The sequence below is a fragment of the Manihot esculenta genome, chromosome 15, assembly GCF_001659605.2.
Source record: "Manihot esculenta cultivar AM560-2 chromosome 15, M.esculenta_v8, whole genome shotgun sequence".
Lineage (NCBI taxonomy): Eukaryota > Viridiplantae > Streptophyta > Magnoliopsida > Malpighiales > Euphorbiaceae > Manihot > Manihot esculenta.
The window spans coordinates 27,505,983-27,533,152 of NC_035175.2; the positions used below are offsets into that span (position 1 = coordinate 27,505,983).

Consider the following 27,170-nt stretch of genomic DNA (forward strand, 5'->3'; position numbering starts at 1 on the left):
ATATTATTTTCCATAAGACATTTATTAATTAGAGAAAATAAATTAATACCTTAAAATTAGTGTGCATTTAAATTCAATTTGAATTAATTAATTTGATAAAATTTAAAATAATAATCATAAAATGAAGAAAAAAGATAATATAATAACTAAATTATTAATAAATTTATTGAATTTAGATTTTATTTAAGGTAAATAATTAATTTAATTAATAATTATTTTTTAGTTTCTTTAATCATAAAAATGAGAATTATGAAAAAAAAAAATCTAAAATGATTATTTTAAATTTTGAAAATTCGGAAATCTATATCACAGGATGAAATAAATTATTTTAAAACGCAACTAATTCGAGCAAATTATTGAAATAAATTAAAAATTTGGCGATGAAAATGAATCATCCTACCCAATCTCAACCTTTCGTTCCATTTTATATCATGCATCCTCGACCGTTAATTCAGCCTTACAAAAACCTAACCCTAAGTCATTTCCACTGTCCATGATTCTTTCTAATCTACCATCCCATACACCGTCAAAGCCACTCCCTACCTATGCCACAACCCTCATTGTCTTAGCAGCGGCATACTCATCGGCGTTGCTTTCACCCCAATTCCACTAATCTAACGTACAGTCCAAGATCAATTCAGTTATCTTGTAATCTCTATCATGGTTTTTCTGTTTTCTCTTTTTAATGCACTTCTTTTTTCTGTTATTGATGTGTTTGATGATGGATTTTTGTGTATTTGAGACTTTTTTATCTTTATTTCGGCTGATCTTTTATTGGAAGAAAAATTGTTATGGTTTCTTTCTTTTTAGTCATTGGTTTCTCTGTTTTGGGTAATACAAGTTGTTTAGTTGAATTAAAAGTTTTGCTATTTGATTCTTCACCTGGTCTGGATTCATAAATCCATAAAATCTAAATTCCCCGTTTGGGAAAACTCTCTTGTTTGTTTGTGAATTGATAAGCTATAATTCATTTGTTTTAGATATTTAGACTAATTAAAATTTATGCTTTCTTGTTTCCTTTTTTGGTTGAACGTAGAGCAATGGCAGGGAGAGAAGTTCGAGAGTACACCAATCTTACAGATCCTAAAGGTGATCCTATATGGTTTCTTGATTTTGGTTTCCCCCCTTCCTTTCATTTGTTCTCTATGTATTATTCTTCATGTTTAGTATTTGATGAAAGCAACTAACATGAACTTTCATTCTTTGTAGATAAGAAATGGGGAAAGGGGAAAGATAAAATTGATGATGAAGACATCACTTTCCAGCGCATGGTTGCCAAGGTTAGCGGATCGCCTCTCCTAATCCTCTCTTTCCCTTTATGTACTTTTATTATGACGAATTGCTTCACTTCTAGCTATGCCATTTCTAGTCGGTATCATATGATTACAAATTTCAAGTAATAGGAGGGCTGCTTCAGTCACCATTACTGAACTTAAAATCAAGGATTCCCATAACTTGGGGCTAGTTCTTTTAAACTTGAGCAACTCCCATCTGTCATGCAATAACGCGTTTGCTTGGATGTGCTCTAAGTGAAGACATGTATGCTTATGAGAACCCAATTTTTTGTTAAATGAAATTGGAAGCACCTATTGAGGCCCTTGGTTTGGGACCAGGTTTAAACGGTTTTGATCTATTGAACCAAAGGCCTTGAACCATATTGCTAGGTGTCTTTTGCACATCTTGAGGCTTCATTCTTATTTGGTGATAACCAAGTTTGAGATCAATCTTGGAAAATATCATATCCCCATGAAGTTTAGCCAAGAGACCATCTATTATGGGAAATGGAAACTTGTTCTTGACAATTAAGTCATTAAGCCTAGTCAAGGCAAAGCTTCCATGTCCCATCTTTCTTCTTGATGAGCAAAACAAGAGACGCATAGGGACTGATGCTAAGTTGAATAAACCATTCTTCAACATTTCGGTGACAAGTTCTAGCAGTTGAACGTAAAAAACATCCCATAACACTCCTGAACTATTTTTTTAGTAGAATGAATATGACTTCGCAATCCCAATCAACAAGTAGGGTGAATCTTCTATTGGCATTCTTAAACCAATTTGGATTCAAAGACAAGATTTTTTGAGTGTAGAAAATCTATGGCAAGTTTCAATTTTAAAATTCGTACATCGTGCATGATTATGATAATCAGGCTATTGACGGTTAGTTGCAAAATTACATAATAATTTATGTTTTATATATATATATATATGTCAATATGTTTGTAGTTCAGGTCACCATGCACTAATATGGTAAGATCATATTAATTACACTTTGAATAGATGTGTCATATGATGTTTTCAAAGTACGCTACAAGGTTTGGCTAACAAGTTTTTTTGTCTTCTCCTTTAAATGAGGGTATCTATAGGCCCTAATGTTGATAGTGTTGGCATTAGGCAACAATGTAAATGGAGTGATTGTGGTTCCGAAGGGGGATGACTTAAATTCCTCAAAAAGAGCATGGTACTTGCTCAACAGGTCGTGCATTGCCTTATAAAATTCTTTAGCACTACACAGAAATCAGCGCCTGTGGTGTCCTTAGTAACCCTTTCTTTTAGGGAAAATAGCAAACATTGAATAATGGTGTAACAGGTCCTACTCGTACTTATGTCCCAATTGATCATTGCCAGTGCAATGCAACCCATTGGCTTAGAAACTAGATCTCCCTATACCACGTGGGGTAAGTAACTTCCCATTCCTCTTAAAACTTATCTTAGAATGATGGAAGTCAAACAAGATTGGATTGTGTGCCTTCATCCAATCAACTCCTAGTATAACAGCAAAACTTCCCATGCATTTTGAAATTGTTGAATCCCACATCAATTTGGGATAAGGGTAATGTGCCCCTTAAAAAGCCCCTGGGCACTCCTTTTCCTTGTGCTGGCTTTTTGGGTGAATTAGGTCTTATTCAAATTTAACATGATATCAGAGCCTCCTCACCGATGTGCCTCCACTGAATATTTCATGCTTTAGTGTAGTCCTGAGCATGGGATATTTCATGTCTTAGTGTAGTCCTGAGCGTGAGGGGTGTGTTGAATGCACATCAGTTTGGGATAGGGGTAGTGCGCCCCTTATAAAAGGCTTAAGCACTCCTCAGTCCTTCCCTTTGAGCTAGCTTTTGGTATGAGTTAGGCCTGACCCAAATTTAATAGAAATCTTGGAATCAGTACTTCCCATGGATAGCACTCTTGCCACAATGACAACTATCGCAGGTGCTTCCACCATAGAAATTTTCAGTTCTCTTGTTACTTTCTCATCTAGAAAACTGTTAGTACTGCCACTATCCACTAGTATCATAGCTGCCTGTTTTTATATTGATTAATCATTCTTATTATTTCAGCCCCATGGTTACCTTCCAATGCATGGGTTGACAGAGTGGCCTTTTCCAACAACTTAGGATGTATCCCCTTTCATCACATCATGTCAGTCCTCTCCTTCCTCTACTTGCCCTATCTCCTTCTGCAACATGTAGGGACATCAATGACTTTGGTTTGCATTGGTTACCAGGAAAATACTTGTCACCACAATTGAAACAGTGTCTAGGTTGTCTAATAGTTATCATTTGAGCTAGCATTGGGTTTGGTACTATTTTGGTTTACAAAAGATTGACAGGCAGTGGGGTAGGCTTCTGCAACAATGTTATTAAGGTGAGAGGCAACACCAAGATGATAAGGTATCCTATAGCCTAGGCGAGAGGGGAGGTGAGAACCTTTTTGAAGTGAGGCGTCATAGTGTGTATATACACTATGTATATATATATAAATTATATATACAATATGCATATGTATGCATAACCATACGTTGATATGTGGTAATTAAAATATAATATGTTGACATATTGCCATTTTTGGAAGGGAAGAACAGTATGGAAGAAGAAAATAAGAGAGAGGAGGAGGAGGAGAGTAGAAAGAAGGAAATATTAAAGTAAATGAATTTTCTGTTGCTATGCCAGGTCTAGCAAGGAGAAAGAGAGGAAGAGAAAGATAAAAGGAAACAAAAGAAGATGATAGAGAGAGAGAGAAAAGAGACAACTTGATGGCTGCTGTTTTAATAATTTGAGAGAGACGAGGGCTTTTGTTTTGTTGTTTAGAAGCATTTAAAAACAAAAAAAAGTAAATATTTCATTGTGACGCCGCCTTTGGCTTCTCGGGTGTTAGCGAGTGCCTCGCCCCAACAAGCAAGGTGAGGGGGTGGCACGTTGCCTCACTCGCCTCTCCTCTTGCCTTTTGCCGTGTTATGGTCTTAGGTTAAGAATCTGGTTATGGGTCTTTTGGGTAAGGAGTGTGGATGGTGTTTGAGTAGGTAGGTTGGGGTTTTTCTTTTTGCGACCTATGATAGCTGTTAGTTTAGACTCTAGAGAGGGAACCTGGAAGTGTTCAAAGACTTTAATTGATTTTGAAAGCTGCTTCTCTCATTGATGTTATTGTTTAAATATAGGAGTGAGGCATAACTACCTCCTACATTAAGGAAGCATTACTTCTAATTGGAGGAGCACCCTCCTACAACTAGGAACAACTAAAAGAAAGTGGAGGAACTCCCTCCTACAAAACTGGAATCACAACTCAAAAAAAAAAAACTGAATGCATAAAATAATAAAAATAGTTGAATAAGTCAAACTCCACATGGAATAGTCTAGGAGTTCAATCCGTGGCTGTTTGGTCTTGAGTCCATGTGTGTAATGTGTGTAGACTTGCAGATGTTTGGTAACATGCCACCTTTAATAACACTGTTCTGCAATGTAGGATGCACAGCCCTGATCCTCAACACTGTTGCCGTTATAATGATTAGAGAAGTATGTTTGTGCATTTCGCTTTCATGGTTGTGTATTAGGAGAGGGCAGATTTCTATTTTTAATATTGTTGATAGCAACAAAAATACCTTTCCCCAATCTATGCTTCACTTACGTTGTTAAACGAAATCTTTGGAGTTTTCTGATAACATGCCCTGATAACAACAATATTGTTGATAACAATATTTTTAATATTGTTGATAGCAACAAAAATACCATTCCCCAATCTATGCTTCACTTACGTTGTTAAACGAAATCTTTGGAGTTTTCTGATAACATGCCCTGACAGGGATCTTGGCTTCTCCTGTTGGGCGGTTGATGCTAGCAGATGCAAGAGGTTGCTGGAGAACGTGGAGGCTACCTTCATGGGCGAGGCGGTACCATCTTCACTCTCCTATTTCTGTGTGTGCAGCACACATCCTCATGTTTCTTATTTCTTGTGTTTATCTATAGTTCCTTGAATTTTTGTTTATTCAGCCTTGGACAGCGATGACTTACTTTATCTCAAGGAGCAGATGGAAGCCGAAGAGGATGCAGAACGCCTCCTTCGACGGACTGAGAAACGAGCATTTGCTGCATTTAAAATATCCTTTCTTGGTTTTTATGAATTATTGTCTAATAAATATCATGCTGATGCTGGTAATTAAAATTTGGATCTTATTACTGACCTCCAGGAAATCAGCTAATTCTTTTCAAAATCAGTCTTATGTCATCACACATTTCCTTTCATGATGCTGTTGATAGAAGGTTTATTAGGAAATGCATAAAGTTTATAGCACTCCTTTCCTCTTCATGGCATATGAGGTATTCTGATTGTCCTAGAATCCAAAATGAGCTGCTTACTGCATCTGATAGAGGTATGACTGGGCCTTTCTTTTTACACTTTAATTCTATCCATTATTTTAACATTACAATTTCTTCTGATTAAGAAGGTGCAATATTAAAACTTTGTAGGGGGTCTTTTCACTTGGTGGTTCTCATATCATAAATACATTCTTTTTTTCATCTCATTCTTTAGCCTTGTTGTCATTAGAAAATATTTGCTGTACTATTGGCATCATGCTGTGAGAGTCATTAGTGTTTGTGCTGAAACAAGCCCCCGTGAACGGATGAAGTTGATGGGGGAGGCTACAAGAAACTTTGCAGCTTCTGCCCCCCAATTTCCTCAGAAAAATGTTATTGAACACAGTGGAGCTGTGTTTTGAGTCAGTTGCCTAAATTTAATTCATCAATATATTGATTTTTGCACGGATTTGGTGCTTTTTATATTTTTGAAATTAAATTCTGATTTGAACTATCCTGAATTTATGTATAGTTAGGTCATTTATTGAATGAAAAGTATGCTAGCGCTAGGTTAGCAGCTTGTAGCTGCCTCTGTATTGTGTCCTTAACCAGTAAGCACAAAGCTGCAAGTTTAGCAGATTCTTCGCCTGCATCCGTTCCCTTGCCTCTCCGCGTTGAGCCAAAGCCAAAAAGTGGGATTAGGTATTTTTAGTGTATAATTGTAGTATGTTCATTTTCAACTAATTTCTGGTCTCATCTCTGAATCATCTGGAGTTTAGGCAGCAGGATCTATTGAAGAAAGTGGTGGAAGTTAAACCTAAACGACCAAAAGTTTCAGATGGAAATCATTTTACACCAACATCAAGTGATCATTCTTCAGCAAACTCCTCCAAGGCTGTTGAGAAGAAAGAGTGCTTTTTATCAAAACCAGGCAAAATAGACGAGAATAATGAGGAGAATGCAGCTAAAAATGATACTGGGCAGGAAAATCCTGTTAAACGTTTGCTGGGCTTAGCATATGCAAGTTCTGATGATGAAGATGAAGACTGAGGATTCAGTAATCATGTGTTGAATCGACTATAGTTATGTGATCAATAACAATATTTCATTCTCTTGCCTCCACACTTTGTCAGTGATTTCTGTTTGACAAAGCTCATGTAGAAACTAATATCATACCCTGCAAATAGAGAACATGAAATTTTGTGCATCTCTCTCTCTCTATATATAGATGGATCTATGAGACATGGCTAGTTAATTTGTATTAATTCAGAGTGGGGTAAATTTAGTATTCACCAATTAGCACTTTTTCCATTTGAAACTGTACAGCTAGCTTATCAAGTTACATAAATGGTGGAAGCTACTCTACCCGGTGAAGCATTATCCGGTTTGAATCCAAAAAATTGATCAAATCAATTTAAAATTGAAAATTTAATTTGGTTTATATTATAAGTCATTCCATTATAAACTTGAAAATTTTTGGTTTCATTAGGTTTTAATTTTTTAAAAATTCAATAAATCAAATTCCCTGATGTATTAGTATATTAATTCTTTTCCGTATGCAGCTTAGTGGTACATGAAGTTACTTGACGCCTTTTGCAGGTCAGGGGTTTCAATTCCAAGCGTTCTCCATTTTCTCTTTTTTCTTTACTTTTTATAATAAATAATCTCAACCGTTCATTTCCTTTCCCACTATATGTATCCTTTTTTTTTCTTTTTATAAAAAACCCTACTTAAATTTTTACTTAGTTGCTCTCAGCATATTTGTAAACAAGCCACGATATGATTCATTTCTCTAGAGACGAAGATGAAAGTCTCCACGTCGATGGTGTGATGAAACCGTGACGGATTCCTTAGCAGACGAAGTCATGGACATTAAAAAAAAGAACCCTACTACTTAAATTTTTCCTTAGTTGCTGCCCCTTCATTTTTTCTCCTCCATGGCTCTTTGCCTCTTAGTCTGCTTTTTTTTTTTTTTTCCATACCCTTGCTCTTCTCTTTTCCTTGCATATCAGCACATTTGCAAATAAGCCACAATATGATTCATTTCTCTAAAGACGAAGATGAAAGTCCCCACATTGGTGGTGTGATGAAATCGTGACAGATTCCTTCACAGACGAAGTTGTGGATATTATGATGGATGCAAAGCTGATGGTTACTGATTTCATAAATCTATTTGCTCTACTTTTTTTTGTGCCATTGAAGCATCTCTTCTCCCATCTTCATTCTAGAAAGTTAGCTCATGAATAAAGCTCTTGTTTTTTGTTTTGAATATTATTTGTATGCAACTTCAATTAATATGTACAAATGTGGGTGATTATCTGATACTTGAATCTCGTTTGATGAAATTCCTCATGGACATGTTTGTATTTTAATTGAATTTAAACTTTGATTTATATCCAGTTTTGAGTGCTATGTACAAATATGGCCATTAGCTGATGCTTGATAATTATTCGATGAAATTACTTAAAAAAGCATGATTATACTTAAATTTTAGTTGAATAAGAATTCTTAGTTGATTTTATATTAAACCAATTTTTGAATCCAATCAAATTGAAATTATGCATTCGATTCGGTTTGGTTTTCTCACTAGTCTAATTTGATTCGGTTTTCACAATTAATAAATTCGATTATTTTAGTTTTGAGTGGTTCAATTTGACTGATGCTCAAACCTACTTTAGTGTGAGATAATGTTTTAAGTCAACAAATTACGGAAAGAAGTCATCGAATTACTTTGTTTCTATTTTGACTTTGACATATTCTCAAAAAACTCTCAAAGTTTACTGGTCAAGGCTGTGATTTTATTTCATAGATCTTCAATTTAATGAAAGTCTCCGTGTAGGAAGGTGGCCAAGTTTTAGAAAGTTTAATCTTAATTCATGAAATTTTATGTAGATTCGAGCTTGACCTTAAGTTTGGTTTGAACTTTAATATTAGAGCTTAATCAACTCATTTAAACTCGAAAACTAATTAGCTAAAAAACTTGATAACATAAAGCTCGACCTCAAACGCAATAATATAGAGTTGGAGCTCGAGCTTGATTTGAAAATTAAATCAAACTATTTTATAATATATTTTTATTTCCATGAATTATTAGTTATTAATAGTAATGTTGTAAAAATTAGATTGATAACGTGGTTGGAATGAAACTGTACTGTGACTGACTGAAACCTGCAAGAGAGAACACGTGAGGCGGTGGTAGGTGCCCATAGCAGCCACTCGACGCTTAAGTCAATATCTTTGAAAATAGAGAGAATATAATGGATTACTTAGAGTTTGAGTAGAATTAGAGATAACATACCTTTGTCTCTGTGATGCTCCTTCTTTTTATACTATTGAAGGAAGAGATAAATATGAAATCTTTCCAATAATCCTGTGGTGATGTGGCCGTCTGCTTGATACGGGATATCACAGGCTAATAAGCGGGAATCTTGCAATTACGGGCATAATAGAGTTATGTTGGGTTGTCTTTGACAATGGTAACCTCGTGTTGAGTCTCGCTTGATGAGGGAAGGGCAAGTCTTTTGGTGATGACCCGTGTATTTGCGGTGTTTGAATCTTTTACCTTTGGGATGGGCCGCCTTTCCTGTGTGTCCAGTTCTCGCCACGTGGCCCTATATCATCGTGACAGGTCGCAGTTTTCTTTGAGCGGATGTTATGTAACATTAGAGGTCACTTCGCTAGTTTTTGATTCTTCAGATTTGAAAGAGGTATCTCTTATCGAGGTTTGGGACACGTGGTCCCTCAAGGTTAGTTTCTAGCTGTTCAAGTCGTTTCATTTCATCTAACTGCTATGTTTCTTGTGCCACATTTAAAGCTTGCTGTCAAAACCGTCTTATAAAAGCCCTTCGTCTTCCCAAACACTACTTTTTCTTTCTGCGATTTTTTAGAGAGATTTGCCCCACAACTTCCTTCCCATTGTTGTTCCTTATAGCCTCATTCTTCTTGCAATAATTTGTTTTTCTTTTTCTTTATTATGAATAGGACTGCCTCTTCTTCCCTTATCGGTGTTTCTATCTTTAGCTCCTCCTTTGATAGCCCCATCCGAGCGCTGGCCACTATTGTTCCTTTGAGGGAGGCTCTGGAGAATGAGAGTGGTTTACTCTGTGATACCCCATCTGTCTTCCTAGAGCGTGATGTGGATTGTTTGTATGATACTTACCACATTTCCCGTGAGTCTTTCTGAATCTTTACTCCTTCTCCCCGCATTTGTGCTAATAACTCGACCCTTGCTGAAGACGCCATCATCATTTTCGAAGAACAGTTGAAGGCGGACCTTCACTTCCCCCTAGACCCTTTCTTCGTGGAGGTCCTTCGGTTCCACAAGCTTTCTGTCGCCCAACTTCATTCCAATGGCTGGAGAGTCTTGGTGGCTTTTTGGTTCATGTGTGTTAATAATCACATTGAACTTAGTGTAGCACTCTTCTCCTAGCTATACCAACTAAGTACCCGTAAAAATGAGAAATTCTAGTACTTTAGTAGTCGAAAGTACTTGAACATTTTTTACCGAATTTCTTCCTCTTTGAAGCGGTGGAAGAATAAATTTTTTATCTTTCGTCATCGGATTGGGAAGGGGTTTTGGGCGTCTTCAAGCCAGTTGGTACTATTGGGTGGAGTTAAAGAATGATGGGGTTTGTCCGAGGAGAGAGGAGGATGAGGCTTTAGCATGTCTCTTGGTGATGGCTAAAGCTTTAAGGAAAATTGACATTACTCAGGCGGTGAGGAATGCTATTTTTTTCTAGCAGAGTCATCCGTCAGCAAACCAAACCCGCTATCCTCACTTGCCCAATTTTCCCAGCCTTTCCAAAAGTATTCCCCTGGCTCGGGATCAGGGTACTTCTCTTTCCCTCTTCTTTATTTTTAAACTGACTTTCTTACTTACTTTTCCCACTTTTGCAGATATGGCTGGGTCAAGCAAATTCACCGAGACGGTGCGTGCTGCTCGTAAGTGTAATACCCGGCTAGACTCCGGTATCGGAATTCCTACCGTCCGGTGGAATCTCGGATGTCGGAGACCTCTAGAAGGGTAGAATCATGTTTTATAAAAATGTTTTAATGTGTTTTATGATTTTGAGTATGAAATTGAATGAGTTTTTGCATGAAAAAGTCTTTGGAGGAAAACCCAGGTTCGGCCGCCGAAGGTCAAGTTCGGCCGCCGAACATGCATGCGTTTTGGAGGCACGTTAGGCCCCCGAAAGCATGAGTGAGGGAAGTCCAGGTTCGGCCGCTGAACCTCATGTTCGGCCGCCGAACATTTGCATGGATGCGGAGGCACATTCGGCCCCCGAACGTGGTCTGGCCAGCCACTATAAAAGGGTCCCTTAGCCGAAAATGGGCGAGCTTTTTCTCCCCATTTCGGCCAAGGTGAGCATTCCGTCATCCTTCCCCAATCTTGAGTTTTTCCTTCCTTTTTCCATGATCTTTACAAGTTTATAACTTTGGTTTTGAAGATCTTTGAGCTTAGAACGAGTTTTGGAGCTTGGAGACCAAAAGTTGGAACTTCTCCCATCTCCAAGTTTAGATCTCCTCAACCCTCGATCTTCAAGAGGTAAGAGCCGATCTTAAGCTCAATGTATGATTTAAACAAGTTTTGTGAAGTTTTAAGGGATAGAATGCATGTTAGGGCATATGTTGAACCTATGGGTTTTTGATGACTTTTTGAACAATGTAGCTTGTTTGTGTGTGATTGAAGTGTTGTAGATGGGGTTTATGTATGTTTGAGGCCCCTAGGAACTTGTATGCATGTTTTGGTTGAGATATATGCATGTTTGGAAGGTTTGGAGGCGAAATGTGCTAAGAGAGCCAAGTTTCTGCCCTTTGGCAGAAACCAGGTTCGGCAGCCGAAGGTACTTTCGGCCGCCGAACATGGCTGGGGAGGCAGGCCTTTCGGCTGCCGAAGTTGCCCCCGAAAAGAGACTTTCGTCTCTGTCTGGGACTTTCGGCCGCCGAAGGTGCCGCCGAACCTACCTGACTTTCGTCTCTGGAGGGACTTTCGGCCGCCGAACCTGCCGCCGAAAGTGCCCTGTCCAGCCATTTCATGCATGTATTCTTATGGTTAATTTATGATGTTTTAGGGGGTTTTTGGGGAATAGTTTAGAGTTATGTTCAAAGTATGTTTGGTCCCTCATTTGAGTCCACCTGTGTAGGTTCGGACCCGAGGAACCGAGGACCCCAGCAGTGAGTTCAGCTGCGGTGTTGTCAGAGTCAGCCAGAGGTGAGTGGAACTATAACTTAATCTTTTAAATTAAATGCTTTATCATGTTTCATGCATCATGATTATGCAATAGGATGATTGCATTAGTTTTCACGAATATGCCGCATTGCATAAATTGTTGTTGTTGTGGGTGAATGTCGGATGACCCAGTTAGTCCAAGACAGGAAGACCAGGCCCCATGCTACAGGCCTGGCACAGAGTAAACAAGTCCAGGCCCCAGTCTACAGGCCTGGCACAGAGTAAGGCACGGTTATGGGACTTGAAGACCAGGAGCCAGAGGAGGCCCTGGGAAAATGGTAAGTAATGTATGTTCTGACAGGAAAGACCAGGACCCCATTCTACAGGCCTGGCACAGAGTTAACTTGGACTAATTGGTGACGAGTTCGCCCAACCCTTATGTGAATTGTTTGTGTTATGATGCATTTCATAGAGCATAGTGTTGATGTGTTTTAATAGCTCTACTCACTGGGCTTTTAGCTCACCCCTCTCCCTTTTCCCCCAGGCTTACAGGTACAGGATATAGTACGGGAGTCCGGATAGAGTAAAGAAGTCATGCCTATGTAATAGCTAGCAATGGACATGATCAAATTGTAATGTAAAAGTACAGTATAGTTATGTAATGAGTTTTATGGATGTTAGTGTGTGCTTGACCATAGAATGTTGTATCCCTTTTTATACATGATCTTAGAGGTTTTGATGATGTTTATGTAAACCAGCTCAACACAGGTTATGTTATCCTTTGAGGGCACAGATGAGATCCCACAGAGGGATCAAAGTTATGTTCATATTTATGCACAGGTTGAGTTTGGTTGATGTTTATGGAAAGAAAAGTTTTAATTCTTATGCATGTTATTGATCATGTATGGGATTATACAGGTTTACAGGTTTTATGTCAGGCTTGCTACGGGTCCCGGCGGCCTTAAGTCGACCCGGATCCTAGCGCCGGTAGCGGTCCGATTTTCGGGTCGTTACAGAATGGTATCAGAGCCCTAGGTTCATATGGTCAGACCTAGAGTGTCGGGCTCATAGATGTTATAGAAGGTCAAGCACAATAGGAAAGATCATGTCCACTAGGATAGGATGTGGAGTCCTATCTTGCATGATGATGTGAAATGCCATGACTTTATGCATGTGCATTAATGATATGCTATGATATGTGATGTATGTGATGCGGGTTCATGTGTGCCCACATGAACCATATGATGCTAATGTTGCTTGTGATGCGTACTGTTTTTCAGAAAACAGGATGAGAGGAACTCGTCGATCAGCAAGGTTGACTGGAGTACCGCCTGAGGATGAGGGCATGAGCGCCCGTCCTCCTACATTGCCTAGGGCAATGTCAAGCAGGTCCAACAGGGACAGAGTAGCAAGAGACCCTAGAAGGTCTCTGGATCTGGGTAGAAGCAGATCAGTCAGAGGAACAGTTCAGGGAGGAGCTTCAGAGGATATGGGGGATGATATGGACGTAGAACAGAGGAGGGATGGCAGTTTGGGAGTCAGTATGTCAGAAGAAGGGATGGGAGAATCCCAAGGAGGCACTCAGGCCTCGGGATTTGTACAGCCACCTCACTACCCACATTTCTCACAACATCCCGGGTATTCGATGGGAGGTACATCGGATTACCCTAGTTTCACCCCTTATCCCACACAGATGCCATACCCACCTTACTACCCACCATACTCTCAGTACCCAATGTATCCACCTCCACCCTACTATCCAAATCCAGCAAACCCTACCTCAGAAAATGTTGTACCACCTCCACCACCTGCAGAACCAGCAGCCCCAGTTGCTCAACCACCTAGACCTAGCTCAGTCAGTGGGAGCAAGGTTAAGATGACAGACTATATGAAGCTGGGTGCTCCCCAGTTTGAAACCGGTAATGATCCGTTTGTGTACTTGGAGCGGGTCAAGGCAATTACAGATGAGATAGGGGCAGATGACAGTAGAGCCATTCAGATGGCCGGGTTCACGCTTAAGTGCAAAAAGGCACGGGAGTGGTTCAAAAATTATGTGAACCCGAGAGTGGACAACATGACTTGGGAAGAGTTTGCAAACGAGTTTGCAGGATGGGCTTTCCCTGATAGTTCAAGGGAATTGAAGATGATAGAATTCGAACAGTTGAGGCAAACTGATGACATGAGTGTAGACGAATATACTGACAGGTTTATGGAGTTGCTGCCATTTGCAGGGCAAGACCTTAGCACAGACCAGAAGAAGTCGAGGAGGTATATCATGAAGCTCCATCCCAGGTATTCCTCCTTGGTACAGTCAGCAGATAGAGAGAGTTTTCACGCCATAGTAGATATGGCTAGGAGAATGGAAGCTAGTGCCATCATTCAGGGGACAGTTAAACAGACAGTGGCACAAGCTTCTGGTTCTAAAACTCCGGGTGGGGGAAAGTTAGATCCCTCTACCCTTAGTGCAGCAGCTTCAGGCAGTAAGAGATGGAGTAAACCCAAGGGTAAGAAGAATAAGTTCTGGAATAAGGTCAAGTCTAGTCTGGGATTTGGAAGTGGCTCAAGCTCTGGTGCGGATAATGCAGTTTGTGCAAGGTGTGGCAGACCACACAAGGGAGTATGTCGGTTTGGGACAAACACCTGCTTCAGATGTGGTCAGGAGGGGCATATAGCTCGAGACTGTCCAAGAGCGGCCCCGATGGCTCAGTCCCAGCAGACAGCTTCAGGCAGTGTAGCGCAGCCAGCAGCTCCAGCCATGACTCAGGCCAGTGGCAGAGGCAGAGGGAGAGGAGCAGCCTCTTCTTCAGCGGGTTTCAGAGGTGAAGGTCCATCAGCCCCAGCACGGATCTTCACAATGACACAGCATGAGGCAGACGCATCCAACACCGTGGTGGCAGGTAATCTCGTCATTGGATGTTCGGATGTATATGCATTGATGGACCCTGGTGCATCTCATTCTTTTATTGCCCCGAGGGCCGTAGAGAGGTTGGGATTGATGACTTCTGGGTTAGAGTGTCCTCTCTGGGTCAGTGGACCCAAGTGTGATCCATCAGTGGCAGAGTCAGTCTGTCAGTGTAGTCCAGTTTTTGTTGAGGGGAGATGCATGTCCGCCGACCTGGTGGTTCTAGATTTGACAGATTTTGACGTCATTCTAGGGATGGACTGGTTATCTACCCATGGTGCTACCTTGGACTGCAGGGACAAGGTAGTCAGGTTCAGAGGTCAGGATGGATCAGAGGTCGTCTTCAGAGGAGACAGGAGGGGTACACCTAGAGGTATGATCTCAGCTCTTCAGGCTCGTAGGTTGCTTAGGAGGGGATGTCAGGGGTACTTGGCTCATGTGAGAGAGCTTAATAGTCAGGTTAGAGAGCCCGCCTCAGTGCCAGTGGTTAGAGAGTTCTTAGATGTGTTCCCAGACGAACTGCCAGGTTTACCACCTGCTAGGGAGATAGAGTTCGAGATAGAACTGATGCCTGGAACCCGACCGATCTCTATCCCTCCCTACAGGATGGCGCCAGCAGAATTGAAAGAGCTGAAGGAGCAGTTACAGGAGCTGGTAGACAAGGGCTTCATCCGACCGAGTACCTCACCCTGGGGTGCTCCGGTTTTGTTTGTGAGAAAGAAGGATGGATCCCTTAGACTTTGTATCGACTACAGGCAGTTGAACAAAGTCACTACCAAGAATAAGTACCCATTGCCAAGGATCGACGATCTATTCGACCAGCTAGCAGGAGCGGGTTGTTTCTCCAAAATAGATCTGAGATCGGGGTACCACCAGTTGAGGATCAGGGAAGAGGACGTTCCAAAGACGGCTTTCAGGACCAGATATGGGCATTTTGAGTTCCTTGTAATGCCGTTCGGGTTAACTAACGCCCCTGCAGCATTCATGGACCTCATGAACAGAGTGTTTAGCCAGTACCTGGATCACTTTGTTATTGTCTTCATAGATGATATCTTAGTGTATTCCAGGAGTGCAGAGGAACATGCCCATCATCTGAGGTTGGTTCTACAGACCTTGAGGGAGCATGGCTTGTATGCCAAGTTCTCCAAGTGTGAGTTCTGGCTAAGGAGCATTTCGTTCTTGGGGCATGTAGTGTCAGAGAATGGTATAGAGGTAGACCCCAAGAAGACAGAGACTGTGGCTAACTGGCCTAGACCCACTTCAGTGACAGAGATCAGGAGTTTCTTGGGTTTGGCAGGTTACTACAGGAGGTTCGTTCAGGACTTCTCAAAGATAGCAGCTCCTCTAACCAGACTAACCAGGAAGAATCAGAAGTTTCTGTGGACCGACCAGTGCGAGGAGAGTTTTGAAGAGCTCAAGAAGAGGTTGACTTCAGCACCAGTTTTAGCTCTGCCAGCTAGTGATGAAGACTTTACAGTCTTTTGTGATGCGTCCCGTGTGGGACTGGGTTGTGTGCTTATGCAGAATGAGAGGGTGATTGCTTATGCTTCTAGGCAGCTGAAGAAGCATGAGTTGAATTACCCCACACATGACCTTGAGATGGCAGCAGTAATCTTTGCACTCAAGATGTGGAGGCATTACCTCTATGGGGTAAAATGTGAGATCTTCACCGATCATAAAAGCCTGCAGTACATCCTGAGTCAAAGAGATTTGAATTTGAGACAGAGGAGATGGGTAGAGTTGCTGAGTGACTATGATTGCAAGATTCAGTATCATCCGGGTAAGGCGAATGTTGTGGCAGACGCCCTAAGCCGGAAGTCACTAGGCAGTCTATCCCACATCACGGCAGAGAGGAGACCAGTGGTGAAGGAGTTTTACAAGCTCATTGAGGAAGGTCTACAGTTGGAGTTATCTGGTACAGGTGCCTTGGTTGCTCAGATGAAAGTGACACCCGTGTTTCTGGAGCAGGTGGCTCAGAAACAGCATGAGGACCCAGAGTTAGTAAAGATTGCCAGGACTGTTCAGTCGGGCAAAGGCAGCGAGTTCAGATTTGACAACAAGGGGATCCTCCGCTATGGGAGTCGATTGTGTGTACCAGATGACATTGGGCTAAAAGGGGACATTATGAGAGAGGCTCATAATGCAAGATACAGCATTCACCCCGGAGCCACCAAGATGTATCAAGATCTGAAGAAAGTTTATTGGTGGCCAACTATGAAGAGAGAAGTGGCACAGTTTGTGTCCGCCTGCGAAGTATGTCAGAGGGTGAAGCTGGAACATCAGAAGCCGGCTGGAATGCTTAACCCGCTACCTATTCCAGAGTGGAAATGGGAGAATATAGCTATGGACTTCGTAGTGGGGTTACCGGCGACGTCCAACAGATTGGACTCCATATGGGTGATTGTGGACAGACTCACCAAATCTGCTCACTTTATCCCTGTCAGGAGTGGCTATTCTGTGGACAAGTTGGCGCAGGTGTACGTTGATGAGATAGTCAGACTGCATGGGGTTCCTGTTTCTATAGTGTCAGATAGAGGGCCCCAGTTCACCTCCAGGTTTTGGCGGAGTCTGCAGAATGCTATAGGTACTAGGTTGGATTTCAGCACTGCCTTCCATCCACAGACAGACGGACAGTCAGAGAGGACCATCCAGACCATAGAAGATATGCTCAGAATGTGTGTGCTGGACTTTGGCGGTTCTTGGAGGCAGCATCTACCCTTGGTGGAGTTTGCCTACAATAACAGCCATCATGCTAGCATCGGGATGGCTCCATATGAAGCTTTATATGGAAGGAAGTGCAGATCACCTGTTTGCTGGGAAGAGGTAGGAGAGAGGTCTTTAGCAGGACCCGAGCTAGTAGAGATCACCAGCAGGGTGGTGCCCATGATCAGAGAAAGAATCAAGACAGCTGCAAGCAGACAGAAGAGTTATGCAGACATCCGCAGAAGACTAGTAGAGTTTCAGGAGGGGGATCTGGTATTGCTCAAGGTGTCTCCAATGAAAGGAGTGGTTCGGTTCGGGAAAAAGGGTAAGCTGGCTCCGCGGTACATCGGACCCTTCGAAGTCTTGCAAAAGATTGGGAATGTATCGTACAAGCTGGATTTACCTGCTTCTATGGCAAGAATCCATCCGGTTTTCCATGTTTCGATGTTGAGAAAGTTCGTGTCAGATCCGGGCAAGGTTCTTAGTGAGCCTGATGTGGAGATCCAAGAGGATCTAACCTATGTTGAGCAGCCAGTACGGATCCTAGACACCCAGATCAGAAAACTAAGAAACAAGGAAATCCCGATGGTGAAGGTCCTTTGGAACCACCACAATCTGGAAGAATGCACCTGGGAGACACGGGAGTCAATGCTCCGGCAATACCCTCATCTCTTTTAAGGTTAGTCTCTATGTGTTTTATGTGTATGTTATGTTATTTGCTATGCATGTGTTAGTTGAGGAACATTCGGGGACGAATGTTCTTAAGGGGGGGAGAATGTAATACCCGGCTAGACTCCGGTATCGGAATTCCTACCGTCCGGTGGAATCTCGGATGTCGGAGACCTCTAGAAGGGTAGAATCATGTTTTATAAAAATGTTTTAATGTGTTTTATGATTTTGAGTATGAAATTGAATGAGTTTTTGCATGAAAAAGTCTTTGGAGGAAAACCCAGGTTCGGCCGCCGAAGGTCAAGTTCGGCCGCCGAACATGCATGCGTTTTGGAGGCACGTTAGGCCCCCGAAAGCATGAGTGAGGGAAGTCCAGGTTCGGCCGCCGAACCTCATGTTCGGCCGCCGAACATTTGCATGGATGTGGAGGCACATTCGGCCCCCGAACGTGGTCTGGCCAGCCACTATAAAAGGGTCCCTTAGCCGAAAATGGGCGAGCTTTTTCTCCCCATTTCGGCCAAGGTGAGCATTCCGTCATCCTTCCCCAATCTTGAGTTTTTCCTTCCTTTTTCCATGATCTTTACAAGTTTATAACTTTGGTTTTGAAGATCTTTGAGCTTAGAACGAGTTTTGGAGCTTGGAGACCAAAAGTTGGAACTTCTCCCATCTCCAAGTTTAGATCTCCTCAACCCTCGATCTTCAAGAGGTAAGAGCCGATCTTAAGCTCAATGTATGATTTAAACAAGTTTTGTGAAGTTTTAAGGGATAGAATGCATGTTAGGGCATATGTTGAACCTATGGGTTTTTGATGACTTTTTGAACAATGTAGCTTGTTTGTGTGTGATTGAAGTGTTGTAGATGGGGTTTATGTATGTTTGAGGCCCCTAGGAACTTGTATGCATGTTTTGGTTGAGATATATGCATGTTTGGAAGGTTTGGAGGCGAAATGTGCTAAGAGAGCCAAGTTTCTGCCCTTTGGCAGAAACCAGGTTCGGCAGCCGAAGGTACTTTCGGCCGCCGAACATGGCTGGGGAGGCAGGCCTTTCGGCTGCCGAAGTTGCCCCCGAAAAGAGACTTTCGTCTCTGTCTGGGACTTTCGGCCGCCGAAGGTGCCGCCGAACCTGCCTGACTTTCGTCTCTGGAGGGACTTTCGGCCGCCGAACCTGCCGCCGAAAGTGCCCTGTCCAGCCATTTCATGCATGTATTCTTATGGTTAATTTATGATGTTTTAGGGGGTTTTTGGGGAATAGTTTAGAGTTATGTTCAAAGTATGTTTGGTCCCTCATTTGAGTCCACCTGTGTAGGTTCAGACCCGAGGAACCGAGGACCCCAGCAGTGAGTTCAGCTGCGGTGTTGTCAGAGTCAGCCAGAGGTGAGTGGAACTATAACTTAATCTTTTAAATTAAATGCTTTATCATGTTTCATGCATCATGATTATGCAATAGGATGATTGCATTAGTTTTCACGAATATGCCGCATTGCATAAATTGTTGTTGTTGTGGGTGAATGTCGGATGACCCAGTTAGTCCAAGACAGGAAGACCAGGCCCCATGCTACAGGCCTGGCACAGAGTAAACAAGTCCAGGCCCCAGTCTACAGGCCTGGCACAGAGTAAGGCACGGTTATGGGACTTGAAGACCAGGAGCCAGAGGAGGCCCTGGGAAAATGGTAAGTAATGTATGTTCTGACAGGAAAGACCAGGACCCCATTCTACAGGCCTGGCACAGAGTTAACTTGGACTAATTGGTGACGAGTTCGCCCAACCCTTATGTGAATTGTTTGTGTTATGATGCATTTCATAGAGCATAGTGTTGATGTGTTTTAATAGCTCTACTCACTGGGCTTTTAGCTCACCCCTCTCCCTTTTCCCCCAGGCTTACAGGTACAGGATATAGTACGGGAGTCCGGATAGAGTAAAGAAGTCATGCCTATGTAATAGCTAGCAATGGACATGATCAAATTGTAATGTAAAAGTACAGTATAGTTATGTAATGAGTTTTATGGATGTTAGTGTGTGCTTGACCATAGAATGTTGTATCCCTTTTTATACATGATCTTAGAGGTTTTGATGATGTTTATGTAAACCAGCTCAACACAGGTTATGTTACCCTTTGAGGGCACAGATGAGATCCCACAGAGGGATCAAAGTTATGTTCATATTTATGCACAGGTTGAGTTTGGTTGATGTTTATGGAAAGAAAAGTTTTAATTCTTATGCATGTTATTGATCATGTATGGGATTATACAGGTTTACAGGTTTTATGTCAGGCTTGCTACGGGTCCCGGCGGCCTTAAGTCGACCCGGATCCTAGCGCCGGTAGCGGTCCGATTTTCGGGTCGTTACAGTAAGGGTAAGATTGTTGTTGATGCCTCTGCTAAGTGTGCTTGCCCTTCAGAAGCGGTGATTGTACTTCCTCATTGACTTGCGGTTGTCGAAACCGGTCAAAAATAACCTTTCTGGTTATCAACAATTTACAACTGCAGATAGTGGTGAAAGGATCGAATCCACAGGGAATTGAAGACTTACCTATTTTCCTTATCAAGACCAATAAAATAAACTGAAACAAAAATAAACTGCAAAAGAAGAAAACTGAAAACGAGATAATCGAAGCCGGTCAAAAATATCCTTACTGGTTATCAACAATTTACAACTGCAGATAGTGGTGAAAGGATCGAATCCACAGGGAATTGAAGACTTACCTATTTTCCTTATCAAGACCAATAAAATAAACTGAAAAAAAAATAAACTGCAAAAGAAGAAAACTGAAAACGAGATAAACTGAAACGAGATAAAACTGAAACGAGATAAAACTGAAATAAGATAAAACTGAAACGAGATAAAAATGAAAACGAGATAAACTGAAACGAGATAAAACTGAAATGAGATAAAACTGAAAGAGAAATAAACGGAAAGCAAAATAAACTAAAACGAGATAAAACTGAAACCAACTAAACTGTAAGTAAAATGGGGGGGTTTTGAGATTGATTTAATTAATCTAAAACTGAAAGCAATAAAAATAAGGCAAATAATAAAAATAAAGAGAAATAAATAATAAGAAAGATCTAGTTGAAGAATTGGATCCACTTTAGTTGTTGGGATTGATCATCGACACTTAGTTTCCTTTGGGTTGATTCAATAGATTAGTTATGGAGATGGAAGACGTTTCTCACCACCATTATCTCTCCTTATGATTAAACCAATTAGGGAACGTCCTCTAATTAATTACTAATTAACAAATTGCCAAGGAACGTCCTTGGGCCTTAGGCATCAAAACAATTGTCAATTGCATTAAGAAATAGAGAGATCCAATCCTAGCTACCTAAACGTATGGAGATAACGCTAGATCATACAATTTCCTTGAGTTTTATCCCAAGTGTTCTTATGTAAGAATAATCTAAGCATTTACGGACTTAAATCATCCAAACTAACATATTATTACTTTGCAATCAAGAATCAACGTAGATCTAAACAACAAAGCAATATTAAAATCAAGCATGAAATTGCATAAATATTGAATAACCAAAAGTTAAACAATGTTTGATCAAGTCTCCCAATCCATAAAACAACCAAAGTATCACCTAATCTTCAACTAGAATAAAAGATTTCAGCCTCTCATGGCTGAAACCAAACCAAAAATAAAAGAAAAGAAGAAAGGTAGAAGAAGAGATGTGAATTTCGTAGGTGTCTCCCAAGGGGAGCTTAAGGGGCCTGTAGAGGCTCCTTATGTGGCTTTTTATAGTTGAAAAGTATTGTCCAAGGTCATACTTACTGCCCAAGAGGTATTTTTTTGCCCAAGTTATGTCTGAAAAGGAAAGAATCGCGTTTTTCGGCTTCAGAAGGAAGGTTGCGCGCGAATGCTTTGCGGAAGGAAGTTGGTGCGCGCGGTTTGGTCTAAGAAAGGGAAAGAGGCGCAGATTGTGCTTCCTAAATAAGTTTAGATGCTGACCTTACTTCCTAATTAGTGTAGAGGCTGCCCAAGATGCTGCCCATGTGCAACTTGCTGCCCAAGTTGTTGCAGAAAAGGAAGGTGGCGCGCAGATGGCTCTCAGAAGAGGAAAGCGCGCAGATTGTTTCTGAATAGGAAGGATGCACGAATTTTGTTCTTCAAAGGGGAAGATATGCTTGTCCATACATTCCTTTTTAGGTGGAGCCTCTTTTGAAATTTGAATATTGAATGCAGAAGAGGAAGAGCATCTCTTTGAGATCTTGCTGCCTAAATAGGAAGATATGACTGCTGCAGTGTGTGCACATCTTTGAACAAGGAAAGAAAGATCTACGATTTGAATTTCAAATAATCTTCTGACTGAGCTTTCCTTGTTTGCTTTTGCTTCTGCACTTTCCTCATTTGAAAACTTTCCTCATTTGAAAACTTTCCTTTTCTGAAAACTTTCCTTATTTGAAAACTTTCCTTTTTTGGCACTTTCCATATTTGACACTTTTTTGCAGTTTTAAGAGCATTTTCTCCAGATTGTCTCTTTACACCTAATATCTGCAAAACATAATTAAAACCACAAAATTAAGTAGAAAAGATGTAAATAAACATCAAGAACATAATGATGAAATGGACTAAAATATACTCTATCAAATACCCCCACACCTAGCTTTTTGCTTGTCCTCAAGTAAATAAACATAGTCAAACAAGTTTTCTTTGCTACTTGATCCTTATTTCCACTTAAGCTCTTACTCTAGACACCTATTTTGAATCATTGCAGTGAAGAATATATGCATGAAGATTACTCACCTTCTTTCCTTGTTTCCCTTTACTTACCATGGCTAGGATTTGTTTTTCTCAAGAGAGATCATACATGCACATTTATTTGTTCAGATAAGACTTTTTCTAGCTTTCAGAGTGATTTTCCCTTACCTTGAAGTACTTTATTCAGACTTTTGCACTTTAGATCTTGCTTGAAGAAGTCACCAACCTTTTGACGTGAAGGTACATATTTGTGATACCCACCCCCAGTTACTCAGTTGGTCACCTTTCCAAGTGGCTACTAGCTCTGTTCTTAGTCTTTTGACCATTGGAACAGTTTTTGATTTGTGCTTTTGAGGTCTTTGCCTTTGCTGAATTTTCTTTCTCTCAATAATTTGGGCAAATCAACACCAATTGCTAAATCAAGTCACATTAAGTTCATTCACACAACTTTCAACTTTTTTTTCTCATCAATTGAGGGTCATCAATATATTTTTCACCATTGGAAAGCTCCAAGATTCAATTCAAAAGGCAATTATTAAGCATGAATACAACTCACTGCAATTGATTCAACATAAGTTTAAAGAGTCATAACATCAATGGGGTCATGGAAAGAAAAGCTCATCCAACATAGTCTATATGATGAGTAAAGCATCTAAAAAAAACAGAAACAAAAATAAATAATAAAAAAAAACTGTGGCTATTTGTGTGTGTTATTGAAAGCAAAAATGAAAAAAAATGTGGCTATCTGTGTGTGTTATTGAAAGCAAAAATGAAAAAATTTCAACTAATGCAAGCAAACTAAAAATCAAAGCAAAAATAAACTTAAAAAGTAAAAATTTAGAAATGTGCACCCCCACACCTAAATCATGCATTGTCCTCAATGTATAAGAAACATAAAAGAACAAAGGAAACTGAGTACTCCCCTGGGTGTGGTGTGCATGGTGCGATCCACTTGATCAAGACTCAAGTGATTGGAGGAGGGAAGAGAGTCCCAACTGTATTGAGTAGAAAGTGTAGTACTCCTTTTGATTTGGTCATGGCCCATCTTACTTTTTCCATGTACTCATGAAGTAACATGATTAGCTTTTTCTCTTTCAGATGAGGAGTGCCTCTAGCTCTCATGTTTGCATTCTTGAGATGATTGGGTAACACTTTGAACTCCAATTCATGTTTCTCTATGTGTAGCTGCAAATTGATACTAAAATCTGGCAAAACAAACTCTACCTTATCTGGAGGTTTGGGCAAGCATTGATTTGCATGCTCCTTTGGTTTGGGCTATTGGACTACCATTTGTTCCTTGTGAGCATGGACTGTTTGCGTTGGCTCTATGGCTGACATGGTTTCAGTTTGCTCCTTCTGCACAAGATTGGCTATTTCTCTTTTTATGACCGAAAATAAACTGAACAATAATAAACTTAAAAATGAGATAAAAACTGGAAGTGTTGCAGGACTGTCTTGCGCAAGGCTTTTGGCAGAACTGGATCAAGGGGCCTCCTTCTGTTCAAGATTTGTTTGCATTGGAAGGCTGAAAGGTGTTTCAGTTTCCTCCTTCTGCATGGGACCTAACTGAGGTGGAAGATTGATTTGTGTTGGAAGCTGAAAGGACGCGCCTGAGAGGATTTCAGGTACTCCTTCTTGCGCAAGATTGATCTGCAATGGAAGAATGAAAGGAGTTTCATGCGATGGAAGCTGAAGAGGTGCAACTAGAAGAGTTGCAGGACTGTCCTGCGGTCTAAGCTGAGGTGGTTCAGTTGGAGTTCCTTCTGACTGCGCAAGATTGATCTGAAGAGGTGTGATTGGCTCTCTTTTGTTCTGTGCGTGTTCGCAGTCCACCTGTTGGATGTAACAGTTAGTTTTTTTTCAGTTCTGGCTCTTTTTGGCTCTTTTCCCTGCAAAAATCATTATTTAGCATATCATCTTGATCTACATAAAAATTTTCTTGGCTCATACAATCAATGATATCTAAACTTTCAGCGGTTTCTGTTTGACCAGTTTGTTGGGACAAACAGTTTTCTGGTTGGGTCTCTTCAGCAACTTGTTCCTGTACTTGCCAACTTTCATCATCATCCCATACATCTTGAAGCTCTTCCTCTCTTCTTAACATGGTTTCATTCAATGATTTGTTCAATTGATCCTGTTGGATACTTTGCAAAGTCTTCATAATCTCATCAAGATTGGAACTTTGAGGTTCTGGTTGGGCTTGATATCCTTGATAATCCTGGTAGTTGTTAGCCTCTGCATAACTGAAGTCTGGATAGTCTCTCCAACCTGGACTGTATGTGTTATAGTATGGATCATGTCTTGGCTGTTCATAGAATCCTTTAAATGCATGTACTTGTTGGTCCCTTGCATAGCCATAATTTGGATGGTCTCCCCAATGTGGATTGTATGTGCTATGGTAGGGATCATGTCTTGGCTGTCCATAGGGTCCTTCAAATGCAATTGCTTGTTGGGCCATGTGATCCACTTCGTGTTGGAAACGTTGCAAAGCCTTTAATTTCTCATAAAGATCAGTATTGAAACCTTGAGGTATTGGTTGGGCTTGTTCAGCTTGGCCTATAACAAAAATTCTCACAGCAGAGATTAGTTTAGAAAGTTGAGAACAGTAAACAGATGTACTTACCTTAGCCATGATTCAGATCTGCGATGGTGACCGTGCCTTTGGTGAAATTTTTTTTTTTTAAATTTGGTTCTGAAAGAAAAACAAATAAGTTAAATCAACTCCCCGGCAACGGCGCCAATTTTTGACTCGCGGTTGTCGAAGCCGGTCAAAAATAACCTTTCTGGTTATCAACAATTTACAACTGCAGATAGTGGTGAAAGGATCGAATCCACAGGGAATTGAAGACTTACCTATTTTCCTTATCAAGACCAATAAAATAAACTGAAAAAAAAAATTAACTGCAAAAGAAGAAAACTGAAAACGAGATAAACTGAAACGAGATAAAACTGAAACGAGATAAAACTAAAATAAGATAAAACTGAAACGAGATAAAAATGAAAACGAGATAAACTGAAACGAGATAAAACTGAAATGAGATAAAACTGAAAGAGAAATAAACGGAAAGCAAAATAAACTAAAACAAGATAAAACTGAAACCAACTAAACTGTAAGTAAAATGGGGGGGGTTTTGAGATTGATTTAATTAATCTAAAACTGAAAGCAATAAAAATAAGGCAAATAATAAAAATAAAGAGAAATAAATAATAAGAAAGATCTAGTTGAAGAATTGGATCCACTTTAGTTGTTGGGATTGATCATTGACACTTAGTTTCCTTTGGGTTGATTCAATAGATTAGTTATGGAGATGGAAGATGCTTCTCACCACCATTATCTCTCCTTATGATTAAACCAATTAGGGAACGTCCTCTAATTAATTACTAATTAACAAATTGCCAAGGAACGTCCTTGGGCCTTAGGCATCAAAACAATTGTCAATTGCATTAAGAAATAGAGATATCCAATCCTAGCTACCCAAACGTATGGAGATAACGCTAGATCATACAATTTCCTTGAGTTTTATCCCAAGTGTTCTTATGTAAGAATAATCTAAGCAATTTCGGACTTAAATCATCCAAACTAACATATTATTACTTTGCAATCAAGAATCAACGTAGATCTAAACAACAAAGCAATATTAAAATCAAGCATGAAATTGCATAAATATTGAACAACCAAAAGTTAAACAATGTTTGATCAAGTCTCCCAATCCATAAAACAACCAAAGTATCACCTAATCTTCAACTAGAATAAAAGATTTCAGCCTCTCATGGCTGAAACCAAACCAAAAATAAAAGAAAAGAAGAAAGGTAGAAGAAGAGATGTGAATTTCGTAGGTGTCTCCCAAGGGGAGCTTAAGGGGCCTGTAGAGGCTCCTTATGTGGCTTTTTATAGTTGAAAAGTGTTGCCCAAGGTCATACTTACTGCACAAGAGGTATTTTTTTGCCCAAGTTATGTCTGAAAAGGAAAGAATCACGTTTTTCGGCTTCAGAAGGAAGGCTGCGCGCGAATGCTTTGCAGAAGGAAGTTGGTGCGCGCGGTTTGGTCTCAGAAAGGGAAAGAGGCGCAGATTGTGCTTCCTAAATAAGTTTAGATGCTGACCTTACTTCCTAATTAGTGTAGAGGCTGCCCAAGATGCTGCCCATGTAACGCCCCGAAAATCGGACCGCTACCGGCGCTAGGATCCGGGTCGACTTAAGGCCGCCGAGACCCGTAGCAAGCCCGACATATAACCTGTAAACCTGTATAATCCCATACATGATCAACAATCATACATAAAAATTAAAACTTTTCTTCATACATACTGTCATCAACTAACTCAACCTGTGCATACTCTGATCATATACATAACATAGTCCCTCTGTGGGATCTCATCAAGCCTTAAAGGCAAAACAACCTGTGTTGAGTTAGTTTACATAAACATCATAACATAAGATCATGTATATACAAAAGGGATTAACAA

At 40.6% G+C, this 27,170-nt stretch overlaps 1 protein-coding gene across 5 annotated transcripts; it reads left to right on the plus strand.

Moving 5' to 3' along the window:
* The first annotated feature begins 461 nt into the window (after nucleotides 1–461).
* LOC110601924 lies at nucleotides 462–6,774 on the plus strand. Of its 5 annotated transcripts, none has more exons than XM_021739329.2 (7): nucleotides 462–619; nucleotides 1,037–1,089; nucleotides 1,210–1,280; nucleotides 5,113–5,161; nucleotides 5,262–5,368; nucleotides 6,187–6,269; nucleotides 6,347–6,774. In XM_021739329.2, exons 2-7 carry the CDS (start codon nucleotides 1,041–1,043, stop codon nucleotides 6,615–6,617), a joined length of 630 nt encoding a protein of 209 aa, XP_021595021.1. In that variant the 5' UTR covers nucleotides 462–619; nucleotides 1,037–1,040; the 3' UTR covers nucleotides 6,618–6,774. The 5 variants fall into 5 exon arrangements, with proteins under 5 accessions (XP_021595021.1, XP_021595022.1, XP_021595023.1 ...); XM_021739330.2 differs by having other exon boundaries at nucleotides 467–648; XM_021739331.2 differs by having other exon boundaries at nucleotides 467–640.
* The last annotated feature ends 20,396 nt before the right edge of the window (nucleotides 6,775–27,170 follow it).

Coding starts and splice junctions, on each gene's coding strand:
- LOC110601924 (XM_021739329.2), top strand. CDS start 1,041: ATGGCAGGGAGAGAAGTTCGAGAGTACACCAATCTTACAGATCCTAAA. Junction 5,162..5,261: donor CTACCTTCATGGGCGAGGCG/GTACCATCTTCA, acceptor TTGTTTATTCAG/CCTTGGACAGCGATGACTTA. Junction 6,270..6,346: donor AAGCCAAAAAGTGGGATTAG/GTATTTTTAGTG, acceptor TCTGGAGTTTAG/GCAGCAGGATCTATTGAAGA.